This window comes from Chiloscyllium punctatum, chromosome 22 (assembly GCF_047496795.1).
Source record: "Chiloscyllium punctatum isolate Juve2018m chromosome 22, sChiPun1.3, whole genome shotgun sequence".
In the NCBI taxonomy this organism is placed as follows: Eukaryota; Metazoa; Chordata; class Chondrichthyes; order Orectolobiformes; family Hemiscylliidae; genus Chiloscyllium; species Chiloscyllium punctatum.
The window spans coordinates 21752235-21776060 of record NC_092760.1 but is presented as its reverse complement, the minus strand read 5'-3'; the positions used below and the strand labels follow the sequence as shown (position 1 = coordinate 21776060).

At 40.9% G+C, this 23826-nt stretch overlaps 1 protein-coding gene across 1 annotated transcript in view; it reads right to left on the bottom strand.

Moving 5' to 3' along the window:
* The window catches only part of LOC140493446 (mucin-6-like), a 266402-nt gene that overhangs the window by 235106 nt on the left and 7470 nt on the right, over positions 1 to 23826 (bottom strand). The window contains exons 4-8 of the mRNA XM_072591885.1: positions 18823 to 18949; positions 13063 to 13153; positions 12231 to 12340; positions 3304 to 3508; positions 1675 to 1797 (exon numbers count right to left, since the gene is read on the bottom strand). Coding sequence (XP_072447986.1) covers positions 1675 to 1797; positions 3304 to 3508; positions 12231 to 12340; positions 13063 to 13153; positions 18823 to 18949 — 656 coding nt within the window. The remainder of the gene's footprint in view (positions 1 to 1674; positions 1798 to 3303; positions 3509 to 12230; positions 12341 to 13062; positions 13154 to 18822; positions 18950 to 23826) is intronic.

Here is a 23826-nt window from a genome sequence, read left to right as displayed (position 1 = left end):
ATTAGTGTCATTAGATCTTTGTTCACCAGTGCAGACACTATAAGCCAAATAGCCTCGGTCTGTACTGCAAACATCTATGAGACTATCAACTCTTCATATCTACACATCTCCATTCCAACCAAACTATTCTCCCAGTGTCGAGAGTGTGTTGCTGGAAAAGCACGCCAGGTCAGGCAGCATCTGAGGAGCAGGAGAATTGATGTTTCGGGCATAAGCTTTTCATCTGGAATTATCCAGTCTCAAAGAAGCATATCTTTTTCAGTTTGCAGGAAAGTAGTAGTGATTGTCCTACTACTTACAATCACATGGATATGTTAGGTGTCAAAATTTCAGACTGCTTTATGATGCAAAAAGCAATGTATTTGATGAGCTCAATTAGAAGAAACTTATTAATGCAAAGAGTGAAAAATATGTGGTTCTCAGGAAGCAGTTGAAGCGTTAGTACAGATGTACTGACAAGAAACCAAATAAGCATATGAGGGAGAAGCAATGCTTGATCACAATAGTAGATTTGGATGAGAAAGAAAAATGGGAGAAGGCTCTGGTGGACGATAATGATTGGCATGAACATGTTGGGCTGAATGGTACTTTTCTGCATTGTATATCCTGTGTATTAAGTAACATAACATTCTATAGACGTATTTGTAATTTCAGTTAAAAAAGTATCTTGTGCAGTAAATCAGCTTTCTAATTTAAAAAACATTCTAACCCTTTGCCACAGAAAATAAAGAACTCTTAACAGAAGCAATAACATTATAACATTCTGAAGAAGAATCATGCTGGACTCAAAATGCTAACTTTCTTTCTTTCTCGAAAGATGCTGCCAAGTTTGTTGTATTTCTCCAACATTTATTTCATCAGTCTTTGTTTTTTGTTGAACAGAATCCAGTGGACTAGTGACCCCAAAACTCTACCAAATATTCTGGGGACATGGTTCCAAATTCCACCACTGCAGATACCAAAATTTGAGCTCATTAAAAGCTTGTCTAATGGTGACCATATAATCATTGTTAATCATAAGAAGACTAATCAGATTCATGAATGTTCTTTAAGGAAGGAAATCTGTCATCCTTAGATGGTCTGGCCTTAGTGTAACTCCAGCCCACAGTAACGTGGCTGACTTGTAACTACTGTCTTCACAAATCGGGATGATAAATGCTTGTTTATTCCATGTCCCACAATGAAAATATTAATTTCAACATTAACTGCAATATAAGATAATTAAAATCAAACCTATTGCACCACCAATGCCGTTCAATGATTATCTGAGGATAAATATAACTTTTTCCTGATATAACTGATAACTTTTTCCTGCAATTTAGATTGTTTTCCTGACTCTTATCACTGAAATATCAGCAGAACTGAGGAATTCCTCTCCAATATGCAAAAATGAGAATTTTGCTCTACCTCTAGCAGAGCAGAAGGTTTTCTACTGAAATTTCCAGCCAAGCATTAAATTGTGAATGTTATTCAAGATTAAATCAGATCCAAACAAGTTTAATCAAAGATCCCACCCCAAATGTTCACTTTGATATTTTTTTCCAGGTACTGATGAATCCAGAGTACAATTCCATAACTTAGTTTTGATTTGGAATTCCAATATTTGCAGCTTTCTCCTTTACTTTATCTTAGAACTTTTCAAACTTTGCTTATGATTTAAGGAAGTCAGTTTACCTTCTGGGCAGAAACATCCATATGTGCCATGACTATCGCAGGTAGAGCGCAAGTTTGAACATGTAGAAAAGCAGGGACATCCATTCTCCAAGTACACTTGGTTCGTTGGGCATTTACGCGGAGCTAAAATTAAAAGAGAACTGTCACAATCCTATCAAATAAAATATATTATATGTCCAGAAAATTCTGGAATATATTTAGCATGTATTACTAGAGCTCAAAAACCCTTCAGACCATTTTCAAGCTACAAATCAATACCACAGTTCTTCAAGTCACTGACAGAATTTAGAATTAGTCTCTTTGAATATTTAAAACAAAATATCAAGGGTATTACCCTTACAATAAACTATGATTTTTTTTTATTTAGAACACAAATGGAATAAAGAGACAGATATCAAAATTGTAGTGTAGTGTACCAAACAGTGAGTACTATACAAAACAACTGCTATAGAACATACACTTCCAGTCTAAGTGCCAGGTGAAATTTAATACACAGAAGCATGAGCTTATGTATTTTGGCAGAAGAATATGGAAAACTCATATAGTGTTGATGATGCAGTTCTAAAGTGTGTGAAAATGTCAGAGGGACTTTTTGGGCTCATATGTATATAGGTACCTGAAGGTGGTGGGTGCAACTGACAGCATTTTTACAAATATGGAATCTTAAACTTTGTAAATTGAGCTATTGTGTAAAAAGCAGTAGTTATTTTGAACATTTAAAAAACTCCAGTTAGGGTCCAACTAGGGTAGTACTGGTCACAATTTAGGAACTACATAACGGTCCTTTAGAAGATGCAGAAGAGATTTACTGAAATGGTTCCAGTGATGAGAGATTATAGCTAGGTTAGGTCAGAAGACTGGGGTTGCTCACCTTGGAGCTAAAGGGATTGAGGTTAAAATTTCATAGAGGTGTATGTTAGGTTTGGATAAGGTAAAAGCTGTTTTCATTAGCTAGTGAAACAAAGATTTTGGATTTGAGATTTTGGACAAGAGATGCAGAGAGATGTGAAGCAGGCCTTATTTACACAATGGTAATTATCTGCAACATGCTGCTAATGAGGGTGGAGAATGCAGAAAAAAAAGTCAAAAGGAAGCTGGATGTGCATTTGTGGAAAATAATTTTGTTGGGTTAAGGGTTTAGAGAGGAGAATGATAATGATTGGATTGCTCTGTAGAGAGCTGAGACTGACTCCACAGATCAAACGGCCTCCTTCTGTGTAATCATGTCTTTATGGGGCTCCATCTAGCCCCAGAAAAATAGCAGCATCCCCATCGTGGCCATTTCCAGGAGCCCCAAAGAGATTAATGTATATATTAATGTATATATGACCTTGAATTACCTATCAGCAGTCAATGGGAGGAACTCTATGTAATGATCAGTATTTAATGGCACACACATGCAATCAATTGTTGGAAGTAATATTCATCATAACTGACAACTGGCTCCACATGTTTCAATGGCAGAATGGTAAGAATGTAAAAAAAAATGTTATTGATAATACAAATGAGATCAATAATCTTAAAATGTTTAATGATGTCAAGGACAGATTTCCGACTTTGGCAACAGTTTGAATATCAACGCAGCATTGAGAAAATACATAAATGTTGAAAATTATTCTCGAAACTTACGACACAATCGTTCATGTCTCCAGTTTCTGACAGGTTGCAATAACCTTGAACACTCCCTTGCATATTCAGAGAAAGTATCACAAGCACAGTTGGCATATTTCTTGGAGCACGTTGACAGGTCCTGTTGACAGCTTTTAATATAGCCTGGTCTTGGCACAGTGCATTCTGGTGCAACTTTGTCCATCAGGGAAGCACAAAAATCTTGCTAAAAATTAAAACAAAAGAATTATTTATTGGAACATCAGTTTTTTTTAATCTCTAAGTTAATGTTGTGAGAACATATACTTATTTCACAGACAGACCAAATTATTTCCCAGTTAACATATCCGGTGCTTGGCCTACTCTCAATTCAGTCTTTGCAATATAGAAAATAAGAGAAAACACAGTGAGTTCATTTTCAGTTCATTTGTTCTCTCTCTTTATTCATCTAATTGCACTTGCCTCATCTACTCTCATACTTTGAAGATTAAAAAAGTTTGTGACAGTGAAAATAGCAGCTTAGCATGCATGTAGTAACTATCGTACAAATAATTGAATACACGCCAGCAGTAGACCATTTGGATTCTTGAGCCTGACCCAATTTTCAATAAGATCATCACTGATCCATTTGTATGGATTCTACCAAGATGAATAACATTCATTGTCCTTGCCTAACTTGAATCGAACTACTTCCACCTTAAAAATCCCCAAAACAAATTTCCCACATCTGTTTTCTAAAATTTTGTACTCTCCCACAACTAAAAACCTCTTTTCTATATTACCTTGTCAAGGCTATTCATGCTCTTATACACTTCAATCAAGTTACCCCTCACTTTTCTAAACTCCATCACAAACCAAACAAGTGAAACCTGTCCAGTCTTTGCCAAGAAACCTGTTCATTCCAGGTATCAATCTAGAAAACCTCTGAATCATTTCCAACACATTTACATTCTTCCTTAAATAAGGTAACTAAAACTGCACATTATATTCAAGGTGGCAAATCATCAATATCCTGTGGAATTGAAGTATTAAATCATTACTTTTACGTTAAATTATTTTTATAATAAAGGACAGCAATCCATTAGTCTTCTTAATTACTTGCTGCACCTGCATACTAACTTTGGGCAATTCATGCACTTGGACCTTGAGAGTTGGTAGTCATTCACGGGTTTAATAATGAGGCTTTCTTTCTCCCCTCGATGGATCAATACAGTGATGAATTCTCCTCCCCAGAAGGTAGTGGAGGCTGGGTCTTTACAATTCTTCAAGGCTGAGTAAAATTGATTTTTGACAGTCAAGGAGTCAAGGTTTATGGGTGCAGACAGGACAGCAGACCTGAAGCCACAAATAGACTAGCCGTGATTCTAATAAGCATGGACAGGCTTGTCAAACCAGAAGCATAGTCTTGCTTCTATGTTCCTATCGGTTTGCCCCTTTCTATATTAATACAATCTACAAGGGGCACATAGCCAACCCCGCTACAGTCTTAAATCTATCAGTAAAATTTTCATTGCGTATTTACCTCTCCTTATAACACTAAAGTGATTTGATCTGGACTACTAAGGCTACTTCCACATTATATATCTCTTCACTGTCTTAACTGGAGACATTATAATCTGGGTACAGTGTATTATTTGCAGTTTCCAGTTTTGACCATAGTTTAATCATGCCTCATTACTGCCTACTACATCACCTCACAGGATCACTATGGTGTGGAAGCAAGTCACTCAGTTCATCAAGTCCACATCAAACCTCTGAAAAGGATCCCACTCAGACCCACTTTATTCCTGTAACCCTTCATTTCCCATGGCTAATCCACATAGCCTTCACATCCCTGGATACAATGGGCAATTTAGCACTGCCAATCCACCTAACTTGCACGTCTTTGGACTGTGGAAGGAAACTGGAGCATCCAGAAGAAACCCATGCCAACGTGGGAAGAATGTGCAAACTCCACACAGACAGTGCCTTTAGGTGGAATCAAACCGAGGTTCCTGGACCTGTGAAGCAACAATGAAAACCGCTGAGCCACTGTGCTCCTCAGCATTATCATCCTCCATGTTGCTCCTAAAATTAAACTTCTTCCTTACGCTTCATACAAATTTTTACGTAATACATTCGAACAAGCCTGCTTTTTTATTCACACATTTCTTAATTATTCTCTCTTTTGATTTAATTACTTTACAATTTTTGATTATCCCTCGATCTGTAGTGCCAGAAGTATAATTTATGACAGGTAGTCTATTCTCATTTATTCTCAATTTATTATCAAAATATTTCCTTTCTGACTAAGTCCTTCCTCCACTCCCATTTACTAGTTTGAAGTCTTTGTGATTGCTCTATTTATTGTCTCTGCTGGACCCTAGTTTCAACCTGAATAGATTATGCCTATCCGAATGGAACAAATCCTTCTATCTCATATTGCTGCCAGTGTTCCAGATTGGCACTTCTCTGTTCTACACTACTCATTTAGCCACAAGATCATTTCCATAACTTGCTGATCCTAATTCCAAATTGCATTTGGTTTATGGTAATGGTAACAATCCAAAGATTATGACCTCCGAGGTTCCGTTGTTTCATTTAGCCTCTGGTACTCTCCAAACAGAACCTCTTCACACAATTTTTTAATTTAATTGTCTTCCCAGAACTAAACGTTCTATAAATTGTACAAATGATAGTTTATTTGCTTTCTTCCTCAGTACAAAAATGGACAGATGAAGAAGGTTTCATCATAGCTAGTAGATTCGCACAAAGTGGAAAGTTAAAGCAAACAAACCAAAATCTTCCTGGATGATAGAGAGATTAAGAGGAAAAATAGAAAACGTTTGATTGTAACAGGTCACAACTGAGAACTAGTTTGACTGAAACAGCAGATATGGGGAAAGAAAAGGAAGAATAATGAGACTAGATGGTGTCACTGAAGTAGACAGTGTCTGAACTCCTGTGCCCAGGGCTCATTCATTCTGTCTGCTTTTCTTTTCTTTCCTTTTTAAAAAAAATCTCTTCTGATCTTTCTTGTTCTTTTTGGCAGACAGCAGTAGGAAGTAATCTTTGTTGGGGTCCGGAACATGGCAGCCACTAGTGAACCTGGACCATGACTCTGACAGTGGCATTGAGGATCAGCTTGCAGAGATCCGAGCATAAGAACCCACTATTCGCACAGGCGAAGTCAGCAAGGTGGATGAGGGACGTTTTGGACGGATGCTGCGGTGGCGATGGTGGTTCCTCGTAGCTTGTGGCTACGTCTGGTGATGGTCTGCTTTGGAGTCTTTGGCAGAAAAGCCTGGGATTCCATCACATGGGTCAGTCTGGGATTTCTTTAGGAAGCTTTCATGAAGCCTTCCTTCCCAGGTTGACAACCAGCAATGAGACTTTTCCTTGAAGCATCTTCTAAGGAGTCTTGCGCCCCGGGATTTCAATGGCAGGGTGTTGATGGCCTGCTTTGGTAGCGGCTTCCGGTCCTTTATTCCAGTGGCCCAGTGTGGCAGTCTTGCAGTGGTACTGTCTTTCTCAAACCCACGAGCAATGGACTTTGTCTTAATTTTTAAAATCTATTCCTTCCATTATTAATATAGACACCTCTAGCCTCTTGCAGTGTCCTTGGATGTATTTGGTCAGGACCAGGAGATTTTTCCACCTTCATAAATTCTAATACATCCAACATCTTCCTCTACTGTGATATGGACTGTCCACTAAAGATATGACCACTAAATTTCCCAAGTCCCCAAGTGTTCTGTCTTTCTCCATAGTAAACACAGGAGGAATATTCATTGAAGATCTTACCCATCTCTTGCATGTCTGCTTGCGAGACCTGTGATGCAAAAATTCCTAACAAGGAGAAAAGAAGACACAGGAAGATCTGAAGACAAGCTGCTTGGCTTTGAGACAAGAAGTGTTGTCTTGTAAATCTTAATTGGGACTAGTATTATAGAAGGGGAGGTAAAAGATAGGTTAGAGAAAGAAATTGTAAATAATGATTAGTTAATTATTGTCTGTGATACTTTAAGAAATAAAGTTGTTAATTTTTACTTTACATAGTTATTGGCCACTCGAATTGTTACAGATTACTGCACGGGATAAATCTTTTCCGTGTTGCCTGTTTAAAATTAAGCAGGAGAGTTTACCCCATGTCGTAACACTTTTAAAAGTGAGATAGCTAAAGTTCAAGGTCTATACGTTCCTAAGAGCATTGACAGGAATAGGAAACTGTGGATGACAAGAGACATTGAGGCTTTGACCAGAAAAAAAGGTGGTATGGCTGAAGTACAGGCAGTTGGAATCAAGTTGGAGACACTGAGAGGATGCGGGAGTTTACTGAAGAAGGGCGCCAGGAGGATGAAAAGGGAGCAATGAGAAAGCCTTGACTGAAAAGATTAGGGTGAATCCAAAGAGGTTCTTTAAGTATATTAATGGAAAAAGAATAACTAGAAAGAGAATAGTACCCCTCAAGGACCAAAGCAGACATTCATGTGTAGAACAGCAAGAGATGGATAAGATCTTCAATGAATATTTCTCCTGTGTTTACTATAGAGAAAGACAGCACACTTGGGGACTTGGGAAATTTAGTGGTCATATCTTGGGGACAGTCCATATCACAGTAGAGGAAGATATTGGATGTATTAGAATTTATGAAGGTGGAAAAATCTCCTGGTCCTAACCAAATACATCCAAGGACACTGCAAGAGGCTAGAGACAAAATTGCAGGGGGGCTGGCTGATAGTTTTGCATCATTTTTAGCCATGGGTGAGGTCCTGGAAGACTGGAGGGTAGTGAATGTTGTGCCCATATTCAAGAAGGGGTGCAAACAAAAGCCTGAAAACTATAGACCAGTAAGCCTAATATTGTGGTAGAGTCATAGACATGTACAGCACGGAAACAGATCCTTCGGTCCAACTTGTCCATGCCAACCACATATCCTAACCTAATCTAGCCCATTTGCCAGCACTTGACACATACCCCTCTAACCCTTCCTATTAGATACCATTCCAGATGCCTTTTAAATGCTGCAATTGTACCAGCCTCCACCACTTTTCCTGGCAGTTCATTCTATGCACATACTACCATCTGTGTGAAAAGATGCCCTTTACGTTCCTTTTATATCTTTTCCCTCTCACCCTAAACCTGTGGTCTCTAGTTCTGAACTCCCCCACCTCAGGGAGAAGAGTTTATCCACTTATCCTATCTGTGTCCGTCATGATTTTATAAACCTCCATCAGCCTCTGACGCTCCAGGTAAGTTGCTTGAGAAGATTCTGAGAGATAAGATTTACAGGCATTTGGAAAGACAGCGTTTGATTAGGAATAGTCCGCATGACTTTGTGCATGGCAAATCATGCCTCACAAATTTGTGAGAGTTCTTTGATGAAGAGACCAAGATGTTTGACGAGGGCAGAGCAGACTATATGGATTTCGGTAAGGCCGTTGATAAGGTTGCACATGGTAGGCTGCTCTGGAAGGTGAGATAGGGTTATGAAGTTGAAGACATGTACTGTACCTTTAAGAGAAAGTGAATGCTGTTTTGCACTGAGAGTTTACAAGCACCTGTCATATGACTAATTAGCAGTCTCAGAGTGCACAGAAAAGTGAAAGTATGTAACATTTGGCTAAGAAATAGATACCTGAGTTCATTGTTGTTTTGGAGAAAATGAGGACTACAGATGCTGGAGATCAGAGTTAAGAATGTGGTGCTGGAAAAACATAGCAGGTCAGGCAGCATCCAAGGAGCAGGTGAATCGATGTTTCAGGCATAAGCCTTTCATCAGGAAGGGCTGTTTCCTTGCTATTTTGACAACAATTTGAATGTAACCAATCCATTTAAATTATACCCCCTAGATACTAAAACCCAATAGAGTTTAAATTTATTCATAGAATCATAGAATCACTATAGTGTGCAAATGCAGACATAAATGCAATATGTAAGCCTTTGAATTGAGAAAAGCCCTAGCTCTCTCAAACTTTCTTCATAAGACATGCCATCCAATTCAAGTCGCATCCTGATAAATCTCCTCTAAAGCTTCCACATCTTTCCTACAATAAGGCAACCAGAACTGAACACAATATTCCAAGTGTGGTCCAACCAGAACTGTATGGAACTGTAGCATAACCTCACGACTCTTAATCCCCCTGTGAATGCCTACTTCACAACCCTATCAACTGGGTGGCAACTTTGAGGGGACTATGGATATGGACCCCAAGATCCCTCTGTTCCTCCACACTGTCAAGAATCCTGCCTTTAACCCTGTATTCTGCATTCGAATTTGACATTCCAAAATGAATCACTTCATACTTTTCCAGGTTGAACACCATCTATCACTTATCAACCCAGCTCAGCATCCTGTCAATGTCTCGTTGCAACCTCCAACAGCCCTCCACACTATCCACCACTCCACCAACCTTTGTGTAATCAGCAAACTTACTAACCCACCCTTCCACTTCCTCATCGAAGTCATTTATAAAAATCACAAAGAGCAGAAGTCCCAGAACAGACCCCTGCAGAACACCACTGGTCACCAAGCTCCAGGCTGAATACTTTCCATCTACTGCCACACTCTTCTACGGGCCAGCCAATTCTGTATCCAGATAACCAAAAATTTCCCTGTATCACATGCCTCATTACTTCCTCAATGAGCCTACTATGGACAAACTTTAGCCTTGCTAAAATCCATGTATACCACATCCACTGTTCCATCTTCATTAGCGTATTTTGTCACATCCTCAATTAATTCAATCAGGCTTGTGAGGCATGACCTGTCCCTCATAAATCAATGCCGATAATCTCTAATCAAACTATGGTTTTCCAAGTAATCATAAATCCTGTCTATCAGGGTCCTCTCCTATAATTTGCCGAGCACAGACGCAAGACTGACTGGTCTGTAATTCCCAGGATTGTTCATATTCACTTTCTTGAAAAAGGAAATAGCATTTACCACTGCCTAATCATCTGGCACAACCCCAGTGGACAGTGGAGACGCTAAGGCCATCGCCAAAGGTGCAGCAATCTCTTCCCTTGCTTCCAGTAGGACACACTGTTGACTTGTTGATAGAAAGCAGAGAGTAACAGTGGAAGGATACTTGTTCAACTGAAGGCCTGTGACTAGTGGAGTGCCTCAGGGGTTGGTACTGGGCCCACTGATGCTGTCATCTATATCACTGATTTGGATGATAATGTACAGGGCATGATAAACAAGTTTGCAGATGCCATGAAAATAGATGGCATTGTGGACAGTGAGGAAGATTATCAGAAAGTGCAGCAGGACCTTTTGCTGGGGAAGTGGACCAAGAAATGGCAAATAAAGTTTAATATAGATAAGTCTGAGGTCTTGCATTTCTGAAAGTCAAATCAAGGGAGGAGTTTCATGGTGAATGGTAGGGTCTTAAGGAGTGTAGTGGAACAGAGAGACCTTGAAGTTCAGGTGCATGGCTCTCTGAAAATGGAGTCACAGGTAGACAGGGCAGTGAAGAAGGCTTTTGGCATACTTGGCCTTCATCAGTCAGAGCATTGAGTATAGAAATTAGGAAATTATGCTACAGATATACTGGATGTTGATGGGCTGCACTTGGAGTATTAAATTCAGTTTTGATCTTGCTATAGGAAGGATGTTATTAACCTGCAAAGAGTGCAAAAGAAATGTATTAGGATGTTGCCAGAACTCAATGGTCCGAGTTAGAGGGAGAGGTTGGACAAGCTAGGGCTTTTTTCTTTAAAGCATAGGAGACGCTTTGGAGAGGGTGCAGAGAAGGTTTACGAGGATGTTGCCTAGTACGGAAGGTGCTAGCTATGAAGAGAGGTTGAGTAGGTTAGGTTTATTTTCACTCGAAAAAAGGAGATTGAGGGGTGACCTGATTGAGGTTTACAAAATCATGAAGGGTATAGACAGGGTGGATAGAGACAAGCTTTTTCCCAGGGTGAAGGATTCAATAACGAGAGATCATGCTTTCAAAGTGAGAGGTGCAAGGTTTAAGGGGGGCACACATGGTAAGTACTTCACACAGTGGGTGGTGGGCGGTGGAATGTGTTGCCAGCAGAGGTGGTAGAGACAGGCACGGTAGATTCATTTAAGATGCATCTGTACAGTTGCATGAGTAGGTGGGGAGCAGAGGGATACAGATGCTTAGGAAATGACCAACAGGTTTAGACAGTACATTTGGATCGGTTCAGGCTTGGAGGGCTGAAGGGCCTGTTCCTGGGCTGTAAATTTCTTTGTTCTTTGACTGAGGGGGGTATCTTATTATAAGTGTATAAGATCATGAGAGGATGAATGAACTCAGTCTTTTTCCCAGGGTTGGGAAATCAAGGACTGAAGGGATCAGTTTAAGGTTAGAGGGGAAATAAGAAAAGGGAACATGCAAGTCAACATTTTTACACAGAGGATAGTACATGGAATGAGCTGCCAGCAGAAGTGGTTGAGGTGGGTACATTAACAACATTTAAAAGGCATTTGGACAAATACATGAATAGGAAAGGTTTAGAAGGATATGGGCCAAGTGCAGGGAAATGGGGTTAGTGTGAATGGATGTTTTGGCTGGCATGGATTGGTTTGGGCCAAAGGGCTTGTCTCCATGTTGTCAGATTCTATGACTCATAACTCCTCCATTTTTACCCTTGGCACTTTAAATAGTTGAAGTAAAACTAATGATGTGAGTGCATGATACTCCCATGCAAATGCAATGGAGATAAAAAAACCCAAGTAAAATTATAAATAAATTGAACAATACCACACATTCAATGATCCCCAATAATCCACATCAACTATCCAAAATCCTCCTTTATGTTAACATTGATGCCTATAACACCTGCAAGAAACCGCTTGAGGAAAAATAGCTATTCATTCAGTGAATATTTTCCAACTAATGTATTTATATTGTCATTATAAGTGTACAAACTCTAATTGTCAAGTCATGCTCAAAAACTAAAGAAATTAAAGATGGTCAGATTGATGTCACACTCACGTATTTTGGAAGTTGTTCCTCCTCACTCTCATTCTTCATATGCATGCAATGTTCCAAAGGATCATCTAACTTATGTAGAGAAGCAAAGTGGAGTATAGTAAATCTATGACCTAAAAAAGACCAAAAATTGTCAGACATGATGGGAATTTTGTAAGAACTGAGACACACTGTGCCATTACTTCCCCTTGTTTAACATTTAAAAAAAAAATGAATGAATGAGTCATTTTGAAAGATTTCCAGCTGTAACTATATTATTCCTCTTCCCTTTCCCCTCCCTGCCTTGGAAAGAATGAGGCACATTATTTAAATAAAACAAGATTGCAGAACATTAAGGGTGCCCTGGTAAATGACTCACATGTTAAAATGTAGGTATAGATAATGACTAGCATATAGAATAGAATGTTGATACTTGTTGTAACGGGTTGATTGAATAACAGGGATGTGTAATGTGTACAGTTTTTGTCAGGAACTTAAAAGATATGAATGAGTTCAAACCAGTTCGAGAAGGTTCATTAGATTGATACCTGGGATGAGGGCTGAGGTCGACTGCATTATTATGTGAGGAAATGTTGGTCTGGATGGGGCTGTACCTATTGTAGCTTAAGAGATTAAAAAGTGACTTTGAGACATATATGATTCTGGGAGGACTGATCATTGAGAATGCTGAACATTTACTCATAACTCCTCCCATCCTTCCTGTCAATGCCAAATTTGTTCCCATGTAAAACCCATTCCTGTGCCATATTTGGGAAATATCCTTTCATGGCTGGGGCATACAGAGTAACATTAAGTGAAGTCAAGTCATGTCCATGTGTTAGAACAAAATGGATACCTTCATGGAAAAGCTCATTATATTCAGGAGAGTTGTTAAAATCCCCACACAAACCACAGGTCTTGTTTTTATATTTGTCTCCCAATTCAACCTGGAAAAGAAAAGAAAAGTTCTGAAAATTTACAACACAATACATACATGTGTCAAAAATCATATCTGTGAAAGCTTAATTCCTGGTGTCACATTTCAATACATCGAGAGTACTATCACAAGCAGAAAAGTGTAAAGATTTGTACCTAACACGGAGAAGCTCTACTTCACTGTCATACCCAAAGACAGCATTCAGCATTATTTTTTTAAAATTAATTTGTGGGATGTGGGTGATACTGGTTGGCCAGCATTTATTGCCCATCCCTACTTGCCTTTGAGAAGGTGGTGGTGAGCAGCCTTCTTGAACCGCTGCAATCCACCTGATGTGGGTTAATCAACTATGCCATTAGGGAGGGACATCCAGGATTTTGACCCAGTGACAGTGAAGGAATGGCAATATATTGCCAAGTCAGGATGGTGAGTGGCTAGGAGGGGAAATTAACGGTGGAGGTGAGCCACAGTCAGTCTGTCGGGTTGTCCACAGAAACTAAGGGAAAAGGTGGTGGTGGTGGTGGGGGTGTCTGCATGGGTGTTTGTGTGTGCGCAGTAGCTCTGTCGTCACAGAAAAGTGTCAGGCACCTATATTTTGGGATTTAGACTGCAGGCTTGGGATGATGGGGAATGACAATTGTGAAGAAGGCAACAGTATTTGTAAGGGGCAGAAACAATAAAGCATGGATAGGAAAGGATTATGTGAGAGATGTGTTCATCCATGGTAACGTGCACCTTGGCTTCAAGGTGGGGCACAATATATGACCACACCTGCCATGGTCACCTCATATTCAGAGGAATTGGAGCATACAAATAGAGAGGTTTGCTAATACTATAGAAGGCACCAACTAGACTACACCAGGAAAACTGTGAACACTTTGATCCTCTTACCTACAGGGAGAAAGTGAGGACTGCAGATGCTGGAGACCACAGTTAAAAAGTGTGGTACTGGAAAAGCGCAGCAGGACAGGCAGCATCCAAGGAGCAGGAGAATTGACGTTTCGGGCATAAGCCCTTCTTCAGGAATGAGGCTGGTGTGCCAAGCGTGCTGAGATAAAAGGTGGGGGGGTGGGGTGGGGGTGGGGATTTGGTGGAGGGGCGCTGGGAATACGATTGGTGGAAGGAGGTGAGGGTGAGGGTGATAGGCCGGAGAGGGGGTGGGGGCAGAGAGGTCGGGAAGAAGATTGCAGGTCAAGTGGGCGGTGCTGAATCTGGGGGTTGGGGAAGGGGAAATGAGGAAGCTGGGGAAATCTACATTCATCCCATGTGGTTGGAGGGTTCCTAGGCGGAAGATGAGGAGCTCTTCCTCCAGGCGTCGTGTGGCCAGGGTCTGGCGATGGAGGAGGCCAAGGACCTGCATGTCCATGGCGGAGTGGGAGGGGGAGTTAAAGTGTTCAGCCACGGGGCAATTGGTGCGGGTGTCCCAGAGGTGATCCCTGAAACGTTCCACAAGTAGGCGGCCTATCTCCCCAATGTAGAGGAGACCCCATCGAGTGCAGCGAATACAGTAAATGATGCGTGTGGAGGTGCAGGTGAATTTGCGACGGATATGGAAGGATCCATTGGGGCCTTGGAGGGAGGTGAGGGGGGAAGTGTGGGCGCAGGTTTTGCACTTCTTGCGGTTGCAGGGGAAGGTGCCGGGAGTGGAGGTTGGGTTGGTGGGGGATGTGGACCTGACGAGGGAGTCGCGGAGGGAGTGGTCTCTCCAGAATGCTGATACGGGTGGGGAGGGAAATATATCCCTGGTGCTGGGGTCAGCCCAAATGGCCTCCTTCTTCAAAGACTGCAATTTCCCCTCCAACGTGGTTGACGATGCTCTCCACCGCATCTCCTCCACTTACCGCACCTCCGCCCTTGTACCCCGTCCCTCCAATCGCCACCAGGACAGAACCCTACTGGTCCTCACCTTCCACCCCACCAACCTCCGGATACATTGTATCATCCTCCATCATCTCCGAAAAGCCACCTCCAAACAGACCCCGCCATAAGGGATATATTTCCCTCCCCACCCCTATCAGCGTTCTGGAGAGACCACTCCCTCTGTGACTCTCCTGTTCCTTGGATGCTGCGCTTTTCCAGCACCACACCTTTCAACCCTCTTACCTACAGAAAGGCAGTCCAGAGTCTAGGTCAACTTTAGGTACAGAGGGTTTATTTTTATGAGGAGAAGTTGACTGACCTGATATCAATGGTATGTAAGTTGTTGGAGGAGAATCTGAGAGGCAGGACTTGGATGTATTTGGAAAGGCAAGGACTGATTAGGGTTAGTCAGCATGAATTTGAATGTGGGAAATTGTGTCTCACAAACTTCTAAAGTTTTTTGAAGAGGTTCCCAAGAAGACAGATGAAGGCAGAGTGATAGACCTTGTCTATGTGGACTTTAGCAAGGTCTTTAATAAAGTTCCACAAGATAGACTGGTGAGCAAAGATAGATTACATGGGATCCAAGGAGAGATAGCCAATTGGATACAAAATTAGCTTGATGGTCGAAGACAGAGGATGGTGGTAGCAATTTGTTGTTCAGACCGGAGGCCTGTGAACAGTGGTGTACCACCTACCACCAGAATCAGTTCTGGGTCCACTGTTTTTCATCATTTATATCAATGATTTGGCTGTGACTATCAAAGGTGTGTATAGTAAGTTTGTGGATGACACCAAGAGTAGAATGAAAGATGGGTCAATGGGTGGAACAGTGGCAGATGGAGTTTAATTTAGATAAATGTGCAGAGTTACATTTTAGTCAGATAAACCAGGGCAGGACTTCGACAGGTAATAGTACGGTTGAAAAGTATGGCACTGGAAAAGCACAGCAGGTCAGGCAGCATCTGAGGAGCAGGACAGTCGATGTTTCGGGCATAAACCCTTCATCAGGGATGTGTGGGGTGGGGGAAGATGGGGGCTGAAAGATAAATAAAAGGGTGAGGGTGGGGGAAAGATAGCTCAGAAGGCGATAGGTGAATGTGGTGGGGGTGATAGTGATAGATTGAATGGGAAGGTGGAGCAGATTCATGGGAAGAAAAACGGACAGGTAGATAAGTTCAAGACAGTTGGAAGGTTGGATCTGGGATGATGTGGGGGAGGGGAGATTAGGAAACTGGTGAAGTCGATGTTGATGTCATGTGGTTGGAGGGTCCCCAGGTGGAAGATGAGACGTCCTTCCTCCAGTCGTCAAGTGGCTTGGATATGGCGGTGGAGGATGCCCAGGACGTGGAGTGGGAGGGGGAGTTTAAGTGGTCGGCCACAGGGCGGTGGAATTGTATGGTGTGTTTTCCCCAGAGATGTTCCCTGAAACTTTCTGTGAGTTGGCATCCTGTCTCCCCAGTGTACAGGAGACCACACTGAGATCAATGGACACAGATGAGGTGTTTAGATATGCAGGAAAATCTCAGATGGATGTGAAAAGATCCTTTGGAGCCTTGTACAGAGGTCAAGGGAGATGTATGGGCACGGGTTTTACACCTCTTGTGGCAGCAAGGGGAGGTGCTGAGAGAGGAGGGTGGGTTGGCAGGAGGTGTGGACTTAACAAGGGAGTTACAGAGGGAATGGTCTCTGTGGAACACAGATAAGAGTGGAGAGGGAAACATATCAAATGGTAAGAAATATATTCAGTGGTAAGGTTCCTGGGGTGTGTTAATGAATAGAGGGACCTATGGATGGAAGTTCCTAGTTCCTTGAATGTAGCGTTGCAGGTAGACAGAGTGAAGAAGGCGGCATTTGGAATGCTTGCCTTCATTGGTCAGAGTACAGGAATTGGGACATCATGTAGCGGCTGTACAAGACATTGGTGAGGCCACTTTTAGAATACTGCATACAATCTTAGTCGCCCTGTTATAGGAAGGATGTTGTTAAACTTTGAAGGGTGCATAAAATCTTTACAAGTTTGTTTCCATGACTGAATGATTTGAGGAAGACAGAGAGGTTGGTAAGGCTGGGACTTTTTTTTTCCCTGGAATTTCAGAGGCTGAGGAGTAACCTTATGGATGTTCATAAGATCAGGAGGGGCACAGAAAAGGTGAATAGCAAAGGTCTTTTTCCACAGGTAGGGGAAGCCAAACCTGGATGGAACCAGTTTAAAATAAGCATGGAAAAATTTAAAAGGGACCTGAGGAGCAACTTCTTCAGACAGAGAGTGGTGCATGTATGGAATGAGTCGCCAAAGTGGTAGAAGTGGATACAATGACAACATTTAAAAGACATTTGGACATATACACGAATAGGAAAGGTTTAAATGGATATTGGCCAAATGCAAACAAATGGAACAAGTTCCGTTTAAGGTAACTGGTCAGCATGGATGGGTTGGACCAAAGGATCTCTTTCCATGCTATATGATTCAATGACGCTAAGAGCCCCAATAGTTGCTTTACTTTTGAATCAACCTGTGTAGAAATATCATGATACACCACTGGAGCAGGTCAGATTTTAACCCAGACCTCCTGGTTCAGAGGTAAGATGCACAATAAGAGCCCCAAATCCACATTTGAAGACAAGTAGGACTTTTCTCATCAGTAGATGTTTTAATAACACACCTCTGGAATAGATGGTTTTGAACCAGAATCTTCTGGATTAGTGGAACGAACATGACACAAGAGCCTTTAGTGAAGCAGGAGGGGGGAATACAAAGTTCAATGTGCATCACTTGCTCTCAATCAAATCTGCTTGAACCTTTAAGGGACCTACACATTTAATGATGACATGGAAAGGATGATTGCTGAGTTTACACAACACAGTTTGTTGAAGACAAGTTTAGACTGGCCAAACGTAATACCTTAACCAGCATTACAAAATATATTTGTATTATTGCTATTTGTGGCATTATTATGCTGTACAAATTGATTGTCATACCCGCCTAAGAAAATAACAATAACCTCTGACTCAAAGTCTGTGACCTGAGGATATGATAAAAGTTACATAAATTCCTTGCAAAACTCTATGATTCTAAGTGGTTTGCAAAGCGCTTACTTCATCTATGTGTGTCATGAGGAATGGTACTGTTGACCCTTTTACTGCCAGCATTTATATACACAAATCCATAAGATATAGGTGCAGAAACAGGCTATTCAGCCCATCAAGTCTGATCTGCCATCGACCATTGCTGATCGATGCACATGTTTGTCTACCTGTCACAATAAATTTTCAAGTCTGTTGATTGTTATGGACAGAAATTCTTCAAGCAATGAACTAAGGATTACACGGAGAAGGCAAGAGAAAACCAATTCATATCCCCTCACTAAAAGAAACAGTTAAAAGACAACAGGCAATTTTTGGGTAGGTATAAGGGTAAAGTGTCCAATGTGAATTTGTACTTCATTTTATGTGGGTATATACTTGTAACTCTTTCTGTTGCTGGTGGTTAGTCAATTCTCAACATGGAAAACTTGCTACTTCTGTGTGAGGTTCTTTGACCTGGAAGCAGTGCAGGAAGAAAAATTTCTTAAAATGGTCTGTGGTATGTGAAATGCTAGTGACACAGAATGCAGTATTTTCCAGAAGTGTCACTTTGACAATGAGACCCACAGAATGGCTTACCAATTGTCTGTTACAATCACATATGATATATGATATGAGGAGAACAAGTGAGCAGTGAATGAGAAATTAAATTATAAATGACAACACACTTTAATGACAATTCCAATTTAAAAATATTAAGAAAGACTTAAATGAAGATGAAAGATTATTTACCATCAGGTAGTCTTCGTTGTTCCAGACAACAATGGCATCAACTCCCTGTTGTTTGGCTAACAATCTGACAAAGTTCCCAAAAGGCTGAATACTTATTCCATTTGAACTGTACGGTAGACGAATATTTCTAGAAAGCAATAAAGCAGATCATTTATTGGGAAAACCAAACTAGAAGTCAATGATGTAAAAACAATGACTGCAGATGCTGGAAACCAGATTCTGGATTAGTGGTGCTGGAAGAGCACAGCAGTTCAGGCAGCATCCAAGGAGCAGCAAAATCGACGTTTCGGGCAAAAGCCATTCCTGATGAAGGGCTTTTGCCCGAAACGTTGATTTTGCTGCTCCTTGGATGCTGCCTGAACTGCTGTGCTCTTCCAGCACCTCTAATCCACAAACTAGAAGTCAGTTGAGTATTCAGCAATAACAACCAAAATTGGTTAGTGGCGAAAATAGCCTCTTTATTCAGTGACCACAGAAGCATAGTTCATGGTGGCGGTGAAATCTTGAAATACAGTTCTTACACTAACATCTTTATACACAGTTCTTACATATATTAAAATTCTATCACTATGGTGTTACACAGTTTAATTTATTGTACGCACAGGTTTCTGTGACATTTGTCCTGTGAAAATAGGAGATTGTTTAAACATTTGCTAAGTGCTGGCTGCTACTCGGATTAGAGCGTCTGTCCGGTCTACTTGCATATTAAGTGATGCTCGTCCTTTTATCTTTTAAGTTAGTAAATGTTAGTAAAAATACTAGACCTATATGATATAAATAAGTTAGAAATTATACATGCACTAAATAAAAGCATAGAGGATATTAAACTGATTACTACAGCTGGGTCATGAGATTTATTTATTATTTGCTGGAGTTTCATTCATTCATGCAATTTCACAAAGTGTCGTTTTGACAATAAGTTTCGGTCCTGTTTAATATGTGTTTAATAACTACATTCCAGTTGAGGAAACTGTTTGATGTTCTGTAATCTATTCGGGTCTGAAGAGATGGTTGGTAAGGGCTGATTAATATTATAATATTTTGTGGAGACACAGTTGCAGAGAGGGTATTGTTTCTGAATAGATTACTAGTCTTTGATATTTACTCAGAGGTAGCTTTTGATATAAATAGGTTTGATAAGGATTGAAGACATAAAGAAGCAGTAATGAGTTTGAAAGGAGTGTCTTAATTCAGTCTATCTGGCAATAGTAAAATAGTAAACAAGAACACAGCTTTATGAATGAATGAATGAAAATGCATTATAGTAACTAGCAGGTTAGTAAAGGGTTATGAATGAATGAATGGGAATGCAGTATTACTAAATATAGTTAGCTGGTGAGTGAGTTAGTAAAGATCCCTATAACACAATAGCTTACAGCATTCAACCTGATACCTTTCTATTTCTACCCGAGCTGTCTGGATGCAACAATACCTTACAATTAAGGAACCTGCTCCCAACTGAACACACCCGATGGAGCAACATATGTACAGCTCTATCTCTGAGCTAGTTATTCATCACTTTATTTCATTAACACAAAATAAATGTGCAAGGTAAGATCTGTAATATTAGAAAAAGGATGCATCTAAGGGAATGCAAATTATCTTATTTACATTGAATGGCTGAGTCAAGAAATAACCACCTTGAAGAGCTCATTAACAGTGAAATGATAAGTCCAAAACCACTCTCCCCCATTATATTACCAGGGAGGGTGGTAATATTGGAAATAGACCCTTCCCAAATCATGAAAGGGACTGTTTGAGAACATCCATCCAATTTCATTAACATTGAGAAACAAAGTACTTGGCTTAATTAACATCAAGGGTTGAGCCTGAGAATACTTCCCAGTTCATTAGCACCAGGGTAATATTTCTAGGAGTAGCCATATATCTTAGTAGAACAGAATAGAATATAATAGAATCATAGAATGCCTACAGTGCAGAAACAGGCTATTTGGCCCACTGAGTCCGCACTGACCCTTTAAAGAGCATCCCACCCAAAAATGTTGGAAGCTACTTTGGTATAGTTCCTTCAGCATAAGTTAGCTCTTATTCACATGCTGCTGTTTTAGATCGAGTTTCTAAGGTGACCTCTGTACATCTGTCCAGTCTAGCCCTCTAAAAACCTTAGAAGTTTCAATAAGCTGGCCTCTCATTTCTAAACTCAGTGAGTACAAGCCCAACCTATACAACCTCTCCACAGAAGAAAATCCCTCCATAACCAGAATCAACCTAATAAGTCTTCTTTTTCCTTGGCAAATATCCTGTTCACAGTATGTCAACTGTGGTCTGACTGATTTCTTGTTTAGTTTCATCAAGACTAGTTTTTTCACTCCATTCCCTTTGAAATAAAATCTAGCTTTAGTTGTAGTTGTAAGTTCAGACAGATTGTTGGATGACTATTTGTCTTTTCACTTTCACAATGTCACCTGTTGTAGCCTTTGCATCCTTTAGCATTCAAACATTAGCTGTTGTGACTAGCTTTTAGTGTCCACGCACTGTCACCATGATGTGGCTTGCAGTTTTCTATATGCTACTCTGCATAACATACACCACAAATTGTCAAACTCTTGGGAGTCAGATGTCTTGAAGTTTACATACAACACGAAAAGCTAAAATATCAGTCTTGCATACAGAGTGTGGGTTCTGCGCTTACTGATGTTACTACACATTGCACAAACAACTGACTGACTGAAGACACTGCACTTTTGCTATAGAATGACTGAAGGCGAAGCAAGTTACAATATAACACAGTGAGTCTTTCAGGAATAATTCACCATTCAAGACTTCAATTTTTAAATCAACATTAAAATGGTAAAATGTGACAAGGCATTGAAATTCACAATAAAGAAAGCGGTATGAATCAAGGATAAATCTCACTTAACACTGAAGGAGTGAGTCCAGGACCATACCCTTATTTCACTAGCACTCAAGAGATGTCGAAGACCCGTCCCCTATCAAATTTACAGTGAAGAGTGTTCAGGATTAGTTCAGAAAGGGCTAACAACTTTCCCTTCACCAACTACTATTAACACAAAAGGGCTAAGGCTATGCACCACCAACACACCCCTCCCCTTCCTACTCTTAACTCTGAAGGAGTGACTTCAGAACCAGTCTCTTATTTCACCAATGCTAAAGGGGAATTCTGGGAACAACATCCCCCTCTACATCATCCACTATCATTGAGGAGGGTGAGTCTAGGAATACCTGAACCTCATGAGCACAAAGACATTTCCAGGAACAATAAGTGAAACAAAAGCTGAAAAATAAAGGAAGGCACTTCTACTTTTTGAGGAAACGAGGACTGAAACCGAGATTGGAAATGAAACTCCTGCAGAGACTAAAACTGCTTGACACCATACCATAACACCATAACACAGAGGACCAGAATTAGGGCATGAAGCCCATTGTGTCTACTCACCATTCAAACATGGAGGATATGTTTCACAAGCCCTTTCTCCTATCTTAGCTCTGTATCTTCGATCCCATCAGTAGTCAAGAACATATCCATCTCTGTCTTATTCAATGACTTGACCTCCATAGGCTTCTGCGACAATGAGCTCCATGGATTAACCACCATCTGGTTGAGGAAATTCCTTCTCATCTCAGTTTTAACGGGTCACTCCTTCACTCTGAGGCTGTGCACTCAGGAACTAGTTTCTCCTAGTAGTGGAAACTTCTCCACTTCCATTGTACCCAAACCTCTGAGTATTCTGTATTTTTCAATGAGATCCTCTCCTTATCCTTCTAAACTCCCTCAAGTTGAGACCCCAAATCTTCAACTACTCTTCATATGACAAGCCCTTCGTCTTCGGGATCATTCTTGTGAACCGCCTCTGGGCTCCCTCCAACGGCAGCAAATTCTTCCTTAGATATGGGGTCAAAAACTGCTCACGATATTCAAATGTGGTCTGACCACAGCTTTTTACAGGGTAAAAACAAGGACTGCAGATGCTGGAAACCAGAGTCTAGATTAGAGTGGTGCTGGAAAAGCACAGCAGATCAGGCAGCATCCGAGGAGCAGGAAATCGACGTTTCGGGCAAAAGCCCTTCATCATGAACAGAGGCTGGGTGCCTGCAGAGTGGAGAGATAAATGAGAGGGGGTGGGGGTGGGGAGAAAGTAGCATAGAGTACAATAGGTGAATGGGGGTGGGGATGGAGGTGATAGGTCAGAGAGGAGGGTGGGGGAATGTACATTGTCTCTAAGCATGCATGCTATTACCATCACTACAATCCATCTCAGTCCATTTTCCCCATCATTGAATGCCTCCATCTTCCATCATCAAAGCCACAACAGCGTGTCGGCAATTATGTTCTCTGGTCCACATGTATAATTTTCAAATTAAATGATTGCAATAGTAAGCTCTATTTAAAACAACTTGGAATTCTTATAGAACATAGAACAGTACAACATAGTACAGGCCCTTTGGCCCTTGATGATGTGCCAGCATTTTATCCTACTCTAAGATCAGCCTAACCTACATACCCTTCATTGTACTGTCTTCCTTGCGCCTATCCAAGAGTCACTTAAATGTTCCTAATGTATTTGACTCTACTACCACTGCATTCCAAGACAATACATTCTAAGCACCCACCACTCTCTGTGTAAAGAACCTACCTATGACCTTTCTCTAACTACCTTAAACTTTTGCCTCCTCATGATAGACATTTCCACCATGGGAAAAAGTCTCTGGCTATCTACTTTATGTATGTCTCTTTATCATCTTGTCCACCACTATTAAATCACCTCTCATCTTTTTTCTCTCCAATGAGAAAAGCCCTAGCTACCTCAAACTTTCTTCATAAACTAAATCCCCCGGTCCAGGCAGCATCCTGATAAATCTCCTCTATACCCTATGTAAGGCTTCCACATCTTTCCTGTAATGAAGCGACCAGAATTGAACATGATATTCCAAGTGTGGCCTAACCAGGGCTCTGTGGAGCTGCAGCATTACCTCATGGCTCTTAAACTCAATCCCCCTGCTAATGAAAGCCAACACACTATA